Source organism: Mirounga angustirostris, unplaced genomic scaffold (genome assembly GCF_029215605.1).
Source record: "Mirounga angustirostris isolate CCGP_5_RB_7025 unplaced genomic scaffold, mMirAng1.0.hap1 SCAF_7, whole genome shotgun sequence".
Taxonomy (NCBI): Eukaryota; Metazoa; Chordata; class Mammalia; order Carnivora; family Phocidae; genus Mirounga; species Mirounga angustirostris.
The window spans coordinates 69,730,048-69,742,281 of NW_026991715.1; the positions used below are offsets into that span (position 1 = coordinate 69,730,048).

A 12,234-nucleotide genomic window follows, 5' to 3' on the forward strand; every position below is an offset into this window, starting at 1 on the left:
TGAATATATTCTTATTCTTCCCTTTTTACACAAAAGGTAACTTAAGACTATTCTGTACTTTGCAGTTGTCATTTAATGTTGCTTGAAGCTCTTTGCATATCAGTATAGAGCTTTCTCATTCTTTTTAACAGCTGTATAGTATTCTATTTAATCAACTTCCTATCAAGGGACATTTGCTTCCAATTTTTGCTATAATAAACCTATGAATAATCTTAAACATAATTTTGTGTGTGTACAAGTATATCCACAGGCTAAAGTTCAAAGAACATGTTGCTGAGCCAAGTGCTATCTAGCATTTATAGTGTTGATAAATGTCATCAATTGCCCTCTGTGGTGGTTGTACCAATTTTTAATCCCAACTGTGGGGAAATGTCTGGTTTATTTACTAACCCCAAATCCCAGCATTTAACAGAGTTTATTACAAAAATAACTGAACAGATGAAATTGTATATCAGTGCACTTTACCATGCATTTCTCTTAGTACAAGTAAAACTTCATATGTCTAGGACATACTTTCATTTCATTTTGCTTAAGCTGCATTCCATTCTTCATAATGTAGAGTTAAAACTTTTCTTTGGGAAGAAAAATGATGTGTGTGTTTGTGTGTGTGTGTTTAAGCAGAAACTCAAAGGCATCATTACAACATTATGGAGCCAAGTGTAGTATTACAGTACTACAAAAAAATATCTCTTACTATATCTAAAATACCATGTGTTGATATTTACTAAGGACAATAGAAATTACCCAAAGGGCTATCTAGAGCAAGGTATTTCTCTTACCGAAAAACATGTCTGGTTAGAAGGCACACTAACTCAATCAAATTATGAGTTCACTAGTCTAGGTTGGGGAAATATGCTTGGAACAATGGTTAGTCCATTATCTGGGATTGTTAAAATCAGCTATGGTATTGTGGGAAGAATACTGGAGCTGAGAATCAGAAGGCAGAGGATAAGACATTACTCAAGTAATGTAATCACTCTCGGCCTCAATTTCCTGATCTAAAAAATGGGTATAGTATTATCTGCCCCACAGAATTTGTAAACTCTACTCATCACTGAAAACCATTATTGTAAATTACTTCTAATCAATAAAATAAAAAAGGTAGTTTATGAATCAGGTAAAAATTGCCAGAATATAGAAATGGAATTACTTTTTTTTTTAAAGATTTTATTTATTTATTTGACAGAGAGAGAGAGACAGCACAAGTAGGCAGAGAGGCAGGCAGAGGGAGAGGGAGAAGCAGGCTCTCTGCTGAGCAGGGAGCCTGATGCGGGACTCGATCCCAGGACCCTGGGCTCATGACCTGAGCTGAAGGCAGCCGCTTAACCAACTGAGCCACCCAGGCACCCAAAAATGGAATTACTTAAACCATAAAAAATCTTAAGGGGTATTAAGAAATACTGGTATGAATAAAATAGGATAGGAACTGATGCTAAGAAAACATGTATAATCTGAAAGCATAAAATATAATGTCCTCATTCATAGAAGTGAAGCAAAAATATGGATTTCCCAATTTTGTGACTATAAAACTTACCAATTTTGTGCTTATGAATCTTATAGTATTCATATACCATATGAATGAAAACATTTCATAAAAACTGTAAGCCTTTAAGTCCCAGACAAAAGCCAGTGGAATAGAGAATAAAATAAACTGAATTGGCAAAATTTAGAAATGTGTTTTGTGAAAAAGATTTTTTCTGCTTTTATGTAGGTTATCGTATAGATATTTTAAATAAGTGATTCTCAGATAAAGACTGAGTTTATATTTTCATTTTATAGTCAGTCTACTAAAAAAAGGTTAACAAAAAAAACCCTCATGTCTTATATGTTTTTATATTTTAATTTTTATATATAATGTAAAAAAATTATAACATGTGAAATACCATTATGTAGAATAGCATTTTTTCAAATGTATGTATACTTCTAAAAAAATAAAAATTACTGTCATGTAACTGGCATGTGAAATGCATGTTCTTCCTCAGATTTAATTTTTTAGTTGCAGCAATAGGTCCCCCTGGTGGAGGTTGAAAATGTATTTTGTCCTATTTTTCTCTCCAAATCACTATCATAATTTGAACAGATTAAGTACATTCTTCCTTGAAAAAAAATGCATAGGGAAAGGTTTAAGAGAAGAATTGGCTGATTAAAGATGGAGGTTAGAGGGCCTCCGGTTTGACTGTTATCTGTTCTACATGTATGTCTGTAAATACATTCATAATTACCAGAATCAAAACCCCTCCCCTGAAAGAGAACACCCTCAAAACAAAGATTTAGTTAATAGATTAACAAAACTGAATATGCAACACAATAATGTTTTAAAAAATTAGATTCATAGAGGAGCGCCTGGGTGGCTCAGTCAGTTAAGCATCTGACTCTTGGGTTTCCGCTCAGGTCTTGACCTCGGGGTCATGAAATTGAGCCCGATGCGGGGGCTCGTCCTCAGTGGGGAGTCTGCTTGGGATTCTCTCCCTCTCCCTGCCACTTGCACTCTCTCTCTCTCTAAAATGAATATATAAATCTTTTTAAAAAATTAGACTCATAGATTACACAAATCTAGTTAATGATTCCTCTTATTGGCCTATATCTATTAATGCATACAGGGCAAATGGGTCCTTAGGCTCTAAAGCACAATCAGACGCAGGAATGAAACAGGTCTTGAAGCGAAACTAGAACTAAGTGTTCCCATTCAATTCCATCGGTAGATGCCACCCACAATCACCTTAGAACAGTATGGAACTCCGATTTCATTCTGTGCCCTTTTGAAAACTGAGGTCAAGCAGAGTCAGTAACAGGGCAAAAACTGAAATTTAGCTGTTCCCCACACCCTAAAGGTCCTGGAGACCCCAGAACATCCAAGATCAGACTGTAAATCTATAAATCACTGAACACACAAACTGTTAACTAATCAGTAGTCTTTGCCATCAGTGTCTCCCTGTCACTGAACATTCCGACTTCTGCCCAGTTTTCCCACAGCACCCCTACATTTCTGGCTTCCTTGAGGCCTAGGAACCACTAAGCAGCTTTTGATGTAGTGTATTCCCCTATGCTTAATTCATTAGAATCCTAAGCCATGTTTTAAAATACAAGGTCACACAATATAGCAATTCTAGTTTCCTTTAATTTCATGTTTTTAGGTTTTCTTTAGAAAACAGAATATGGAGTATGTCATTAGGCAAATAATGAGTATGTGAACTGGCATTTCAGAAACTTCTACATCGATGCCATTAAGTCATATTCTAAGTCAAGCTCTTTTACCTTTCAGCCCTCACTCATCTTTAACCTCAGTCTGGATTCCTGAGACAGGTTTCTTGGTTATGTAGGAACAGTTTAACTAGATTAACACCACCAAGGCATAGCAAGGGACTAGCATTTCCCCTTCCCTATGGTGGGGGGGGGTTAGAAGGGGCTGAAGAATGAGGAGGGGCTGCCGTAGGTTTTGACCCCCACTTCAATGAGATACTTCTCAGTTAACTCAGCACCACTTCTCTAATCCCAGGGAGACAAGGGAAGAAGGTGAGAGCATAAGCGGTAAAGGCAGCTTGTGATGGAAATAGAAGTCTTGTCCAAGGTCTCTGCTATGTATTAGCCAGTTAATTTCAGGGTTCAAATTAACCCCAAATAACTGAAGTTGACTCTAATTTGTCTCTTCTTCCTTCCATCTGGTTTGTGATCTACAGTTTCTAACTTAATAACCTTATTGTATTTGTCTAAGGAAGTTTGCTATAGATCCTTCTTTGGAAAAAGATGAGATACAAATTTTGAATAATATAAACAAAGAACTCTTCAGAAAAGATTTGCCTTTTCTGTCTCTTTTTCACATAAATTAGCTTTTAGAAGTGAAGACCCTAATAGCTGATAAAAATCAAGATTAGTTTTAAGATAATTAAAAAAAATCTTTTGACTGTAATAACTTAGTAGAAATATAAATGATTTTTAAGCTTATTTTGACCAAATGGAAATAGCTAAGTATTATTTTGACCCAAGTTAACAGTATATGACTTATCTAATTCTCCACTTTGAGATACCCCAGGTTCTCTAAGCATGTATTTCCTTCAAACAGACTTGGCTTGTTTATCTGCTTATGAATACTCCAGAAACTAATGTGGGTTTAGAATTTACTTCCAAGCATATCCTAGCTACTTGGGTCTGGGTATACCCAAGAGTCCCTGAGAGGACTTGCAGATTACAGAATTTCCAGGGTAAGATTACAGGACTATATGTCACTTGGGCCAACAGACCAGTAATTCCAAATATAGGACAAGCCTGATTACAACAATTTATATTTTAATTTTGCAATTCAAAAAACATTTTCACATGTATAATCTATTTTTTCCCAAAACCAAATAAATAGGATATTAAATTTTCTAATTTTTTTTTTTTTTTAAGATTTTATTTGACAGAGAGAGAGACAGCAAGAGAGGGAACACAAACAGGGGGAGTGGGATAAGCAGGCTTCCCGCTGAGCAGGGAGCCCGATGCGGGGGCTTGATCCCAGGACCCCGGGATCATGACCTGAGCCGAAGGTAGACACTTAATGACTGAGCCACCCAGGCGCCCCTAAATTTTCTAATTTCTTTACATCTTTCCTAGTTTTTATCTTTTAATCTTTGTGATAGCAGTGAAACCAACCGATTTGGTTGTTTTCTTTGAAGTTTTCTTTCATAAAGAAAAATTTTAGAACCCAAATTTTGCTTTTTTTCCTTTGAGGGAGTTATTTTGTTTTTATTGCTAATGTTGAATAATGTCCCACCATCCCTTAGGACTTAGATTAACAAAAATTATCTCTCAGCAAGACCGGTATAGAAAAGGCCCCCTGGAAAGTTTAGTTTGGGGCCAGCTATTTCAGATTTAATTGAACATTTTTATCTTAATGGAAAATGAAAAAGGTAAATGTAGATCTTGCTTAAAGTATGGTTAAGTCTACCTGCTTGGCAGGGACTTTAAATGCATGAACTTTCAAGACAAGCAAAGGCATATTTTCTAATGAAAGATTGCTCCTCAGTAGGCCAACCCCAAATCTTTAACCTGCTGTTAAATTTAAGGAGGTCCTCAGTGATAGGAAATATGATTTGGAAATATTTTTATCACTTAGCATTTAGCTGAGTATGTTGAGTGATTTTTATTCTAAAGAGCCATCCATCAGGGGTAGGCCTGCATCAGTAAGTCGCCGGAATTTATGTTCTACAACAGTACACATTTTCTAGCTGTCAGGCTTACATGGACCTTTTGGAAGACCTTGGGGATATACGGTCTATCGTAATGCCATACAGTGAAAATGATCACTCCTTTCAGAGAACACAGTGGTGTGTTGGACAAATGTTACAAGCATATTAAAAGTAGAAATGTCGGACTCCAGGGATTCCATTAAGTATCCTTATTTCTTTCATTATAGAATAAAAACCCACTTGAAAATATTTTTAATTAAGTATAAAATGGAAGTAACCCTGCTGATCTTTGATTCTATAAAATGTCAGTAATCTTCCTAAAATTATCATATAATGAAAAAATATCCTACATATTCTCAGATTAGCACAAGACATCCAGGTTTCCAGAGTTCTGAAGTAAAGGATAATTTGGATTTTTGTAGGCAATTAGATATTAATAATTCACTTAATATTTAGAGTACACCTCAGAGAGGTAACTCTAAAATAAATACATTATCTCAGATAAACCAAAGACCTGATTTCACTAGTTTTATATTTAGTTTCATATATATAAACTTAACTAGTTCTATATTTCAGTCTTGGAGGAAGCTTTCAATGAATGCTTTAACTACATACAGGACGACAGATGACTGAACACAGAATTAGCAAATGTAAACAAATTACCTATTTCAACTGAATATGGGCGAACCTAGAATGCTTAATTATCCAAGATCTCCAAGACCTAAACTGTCATCCAGATGACTGCCATATTTCATTCCAAGAATACCTGCTTGCAACCCAAATCCTGAACATTTCATCATTCTACTATGAAAATAACATTTACTGACACCTTCTCTAGTCAATACACTTCCACAAAGACCTAAAAGAGCTTTGCTTTATATTGGTTCCAGATCCATAAACCCTCATCCTCTCCAGTTTAATGCCTCAAAGACCCTCCCACACATCCTCTTACCATACTCCTAAAACCAAGCTTCCTTCCATTTCCTACTAAGAATTTAAGTTTTCTCTTCATTGAAGCAATCCCCACCCCCGCAAAAAAAAAAAAAAAATTTCTCCACAAGGGTAAATCAGAAAAAAGGTTTTCCTAAATTTTACTCTCAAAATAACAATCTTTTGAATCTTCACTACTCAACATGTACTTTCTCAGTATTTGCTTGATATTGTATTTTCATTTAATATATTTCTTCCCCAAACATTTGGTTTTTTCAATGTGCTGCCCCCATAACTATAGACTAAGATTATTAGCTTCCAGAGGTCTGGCACCAAACACTAACTCACGTGGCATAACACATGAATGCCATGCTAGATTAAGCATAAATGTTTAATCAATGCTTTTGCTGCTGAGCTTCTGAATTCCAGATTCTATCTTTCAAAGGTCTGATCCTTTACACCTTGAGATAGTCTATAAAAGTCACTGTAAGGAGACAGTATAATGTAGTGGTTATGAGTAGGATCTGGAGTCAGAAAGCTTAGGATCAAATGCCAATTCCAATTCCTGTTAACTAGAACAAGTAACCTAAACCCTCTAAGCTTTTGGTTTTCTTGTGTGTAAAAAAAAAAGTCAATCCAACAGTATCCACTCCAGAAGGTTATTAAGATTAAAATTTATAGGAGTGCCTGGGTGGCTCAGATGGTTAAGCATCTGCCTTCAGCTCAGGTCATGATCCTAGGGTCCTAGGATCGAGTCCCGCATGGGGCTCCCTGCTAGGCAGGGAGCCTGCTTCCCCCTCTGACTCTCTCTCTCCCTCTCTGACTCTCATGAATAAATAAATAAAACATTTAAAAAAAAAGATTAAAATTTATAATATATGTATATACCTATGTGTGCACCTGGAACACAGCAGCACTTAATGTTACTAAATTTTTAAAAAGACATTTCCTTTATAAAGCTTAGCTACACAGCATACAATAGTTATGTGAAAAAAAATCTTTATACTTCATCTAAGTGCAAAGGAAAAACAGGTAGAAATAATCTTTAAAATAACAATGGTAACTGTTCTCAGAGATCAGGTAACCGTATCTCCCACTTTGCCTAGGACAGTTCTGAACACCTGTTACCCCAACATTAATAATAGTCTCCTCCAACCCCCTACACTCTTCCATAATCTGTTCCAATGATATATGGCCAGCTGTGCTGGTTATTAAGCTATCTTTTTTCCCATAGCTCTTAACCACTAGTCTATACTCAACTGCATAATATGGGGGTTAGAACTGTGTAAACTACAGTTCTCCTTTGTTAGCTGAATTTTTGTTAGGCTCCACTAATGGGAGGACTAGAAAAGTGAAACAGAAAGACAGAAGAGGAATCTTGCTATTTCCGGTTTGCTTATTGTTCTCGTCAACTTCCCCAGGGCAAAAATTCTTCATTCCACAGGCAGCACTTGGTTCCAGTCTCCAGCTTATCATTCTCCACCAATACTAGCTAGCAGGACCCTCTCCTCAAATGTCCCCAAGTCCCTGCTCTAAAGGACCTTTCTTCAAAGCTTTTAATTTCTGGTAACCTCTATCTTCTGTTCCCTCAGCTCTAGGTGTGGTACTTGCTTCCTATAGTTAACTATCTCAGTGTTCCCTCTCTGACTTTTTTGTTCTCCAGTATCAGATTAACCTATTAAAACATCTAGCTGTATTCCTCCTCCTGTCTGAAATCTGACATTGATATTACTCAGAGAGGGGTGGCAACAGGATAGGGGTTTAAAAAAATGTTTTGGCCTTTATTTTATATAAGATCTTTATGTATTACTTATTCAATTTAAATTTATTTAAAGTGATTTAAAAAATTATTTTGCCTTCTTCACAATGGTGTTCAGAACACTATAAATAATCTTTGTCAAGAACACATCACTAGTAAATCCCCAAGAAAATTTACTTCCGGGGACTAGCATCAGAGAGATGGCTTATGAAGTTGAGGCCATTTGCCACTCAATTGGATAATCTATTTATGATGTTTGCTGATGTAAGGCCATTAACATGGGCACATCAACTAAATTTGAAAGTCTTCCATAATAGGCACATAGGTTCTTTAGAGAGTAGGCTTTGTTGACTTGTAACAAAGGAAAAGATCTTAGCTGACAAATCCCAAACTATCAAAGCTTACCAGGACACCAGAACAGCAATAAACTAGGCAATTTTACAAAAAAATATTTTTCTTAGATCATGAAATGCCATTGCATGAAATATGACTCTAATGATAAATAAAACTGATACCCACCTCCACTTCCTTCTGTTAAAGCATTCGCTCTTTTCTTAATGCCACCTCTACTAGCTATTTTATTGACTTTTCAACTCTACAGATACTGATTATTAACACTGAAAAAAATTATTCATACCCTTCTGAAGGCAAAAGCTTCCATAAATATGAAGAAATGAGTTGAGCACTCTTCCCTCAGCCCACAGTAGAAGAGAAGAAACAAAATTGGTGGTATCCCAAAGAGTAAGTATTTATATTAAGAATAAAAAGAAGTTATCACTGTTAAGTGACAAAAGTAGCTTGGATTTTATTCCAATAAAGTGGTAGAAGACGAGCAAGCCTAAATTTATTTTTATCTGTTTTATTCTTCACTTTACTCTTTAATTTCCTGGAAATCAACATATTTTGTGATCAAGACATAGAAAGCAATTCATCAGTAAGGGTGAAAAAAATTTTTTAATTTCAAAGAATATTTGTTGCCCTGGATATTACTACTCCTGTGAGCACTGATTTCATATTCAAAATTAAATTTTAGATTAACACAATAAAATAAAATTTAAAAAAATTAAATTTTAGTATGATGAGCAATTAACTTACTTTCTAGTTAACTATTTGAAATGTCACCACTGTTATATTATTCCCTACTGATTTGTTTAATTGCTAGTAACTCTTTATGTGATACTCTAGAAGCTCACATTTCAAGTGCCTCAAATTATTACTGTACTTTAAATTTAAAACAAGAAATCTAAAGAAAGATCACTGAAATAGACAACTTTCTTCCAGAGAGCCCATACCACCAGGAACCAGATTATTGGTGAAGGATCAGCATAGGTACCAATTCTCTATAATCTATCTCACAAAACCACTTGTCTCCCCACTAACATACATTGCTATAAGGCAGAAGAGCCCACCAAATACCTGGAAAGTCGGTCTCTACTGTTTCTTAGCGAATCACAGAATATTCCTTTATATAGGTAAAACAATCTTAAATGATTTCTGTGGCTTAGTTTTCTATTTTCATCATTGTGACGTTTAATTGAGTGATAATTATCCTAACAGATCAAAATTCCAAAACTTAAATCTTTAACTTTGTCAAGAAATCAGATGATTCAAACTGTACTCAATTAGTTTAAGAGGGAAATATCCAAATTTAACTGTCATAACTTACGTTAAGACACCAGAAATGCTATAGAACATAATACATGAGGATAAATGGGTCTATATGCACAACACTTTTTCCTTCCAAACTGAAAGACATGACTCCTAAAAAAGGAATTACGCCTGTATTGAGTCATCATCTTGTACTGAAACATAAAATGTCAAACTTGTAAGGGAAAAATGTGCTATTCTATTGCTATTTGTATTTCAATTTTTGTTTCTGAAACTAGTAGTATAAAAAGAAAAGATTTAAGAAAAATACAATTGAGTATTTACAGATACTTGGAATTATAAAACAGAAAATTTACCATACTTTAAAATACTACTAAAATAAACATTTTATTAATGACATGTGCATATCTATATAACATGTGCATCAAAACAAAAGTGACTACTGATGCCGAATAAAAAACTTTCAGAGAATGTGTACCACATGATTTAATTTTTTAAACTTTATATATATATATAAAAGCTATATTATAAATACAAAGCTAAACTATTAGAGTGCTAACAATGCTGTTTATACAAAGAAACTTGACAGTAGTAAAATATGAATACATAAGATACTTATTTTTGGTCCTTTTGGAAAAAAAGAACTAAGTTTTTGTTTTTGTTTTTTTAACATGGCTCCAGGCACAAAAATAGAATATAAGATGATAACTGCAACATTCTTAGTGTTTATCCTTGTAATTCTTTAAATGTCACCAGTCATAATAGCAATGAACTCCTCTTGATTTACTGTGGTAAGAAAGAAAATGTAAGTCAGAAATATAAATTTTTTCACAGAACAATACTAGTATTTTATACTAAGTATCTTTAAATTTTATATTATACAAAATCATTAATAAACCAAGACATAGTGTTTTTCTTTTACTTTTTTGACAGGAAGTTGATCACGTTTATTAAGTAGAACCTCATGAATATAAAAATACATAACATGTGATAAACAACATAAATTAGTATTCTAGAATATTAATTACTGGAAAGACATTAAGTTCCACAAAAATCCATCATAATCGTAATATTTATATACACTTGCACAAATAGTTTTCTTTTTTTTATTTTTATTTTTTTAAAGAATTTATTTATTATTTGAGACAGAGAGAGAGAGCACAAGCCGGGGTGGGCAGAGGAAGAGGGAGAAGCAGGCCCCCCACTGAGCAGGGAGCCCGACGTGGGGCTTGATCCCAGGACCCTGGGATCATGACCTGAGCTGAAGGCAGACGCCCAGCTGACTGAGCCACCCAGGCGCCCCCACAAATAGTTTTAAAGCTTCACATTTTTAATTTCTTAAATGGTTAAATCCTCTTTATAATCTTTATTCTACTAGTTCATTTGGTAAACCCTTCCTTATAAATAAGCTTATTAAATCTATCATGCATATATATTAGGATTCTAAAGGAAAATATGCTAGAATTCTTCAAAAAGTCAAATTGTTGTTTTTTGAACTTTTATATATTTAAAAGCCTAATTAAAAAAAACAAAAACAAAAAGTTGAAACCAGGTTACAAGACCTCAAAAATATCAAGAGAAATAATAATTTTAAAAGATACAAATTTAATCTTAATTAGCAAGGTAATACAGCAGTTATAATATATAGATGTAAATGTAGAAAGAATTACTCATAAAGACAAATTGTTAGTTCACCAAAACCATAAATAAAATTCAGTAAGACTTCCAGTTTATAAAATACAATTTTTAGGAAAGCAACCTAAAAATAAATAGGTAATAATCTTATTAAATATAATTTTTAAAATCAATACACACAAATACACACAAATTATCAATAGAAATGTTCAGAAAAAAATGCTTCCTCTTTGTAAAACAGGTCACTTCATGGGCTCCAAAACTCAATACATAACTTAACAAAGCACAAGTTATGAATGATCATTTTGATAATGAAAACAAGAACACTGTAATGAGGAAAAAAGAGACCTGGATTCCAGTCATCGTTCTGGTACAGAACAGTTCTGTGTCTCAATTTCTTCATCTGAAAATACTGAACTACGATATGATCTTTTAGATTGCTTCTACCTGGTAATAAACAGACACCAGGGTTCCTATTCTATAGTATCTTGAAACTTAAGTGAAGATATTAGGTCATATTATAAAATTATTTTTAGTTTTCTTAGCATTGACAATAGTATCACAATTATGAAAGATAATATCCTTATTCTTAGCAGATGCATACTAAGATGTTAGGGAAGTCAAGTTCATGATATATTTTTCAAATGATCCAGAATAAAAATATACACTATAGACAAAGCAAAAAGTAAAATGTTAATTACTGAATCTAGAGAAGGTATAAAGGTGTTCATTGTACTAAACTAACATTTCTCCTCTATGAGAAGATTCATAATGAAAAGTTAGACAAAAATTAACCAATTAAAAAACACTAAGATAGAATATGTACATCAGGAATGAAAAAAGTATACTGGTTTTAGAAACCACACAGAAAATCTGTTTCAATAAATTATGTAAGTCATGTTTCATAAATGAAACAGAATAATTGCTGTATAACACAAAAAATTATCTATTATTAAAATAAAACCACCTATCTGTGTTGAAAAACATTCCATCTTAATGGGAAAAATCCTTACTTCTGAGAAAAATTTAGCTAAGAATAAATCTTGACTTGGGCTTTAAAATAAAAACATAGGATTTGGTTTAACAAGAGGTGGAAAGAAAGTTAAGGTAGGAGACCATCAGCAATATAGTTTAAAA

At 33.8% G+C, this 12,234-nt stretch overlaps 1 protein-coding gene across 3 annotated transcripts in view; it reads right to left on the minus strand.

Annotated features, from left to right (window-relative positions):
* The window catches only part of CETN3 (centrin 3), a 60,495-nt gene that overhangs the window by 32,975 nt on the left and 15,286 nt on the right, over window positions 1–12,234 (minus strand). The window contains exon 5 of one of the 3 annotated variants that reach the window (XM_045898425.3): window positions 9,831–10,248. The exons of the other annotated variants lie outside the window; for them this stretch is intronic. Coding sequence (XP_045754381.1) covers window positions 10,205–10,248 — 44 coding nt within the window. The 3' untranslated portion in view covers window positions 9,831–10,204. Of the gene's footprint in view, window positions 1–9,830; window positions 10,249–12,234 lie in introns of those variants that run through there. 3 annotated transcript variants of the gene reach the window in all.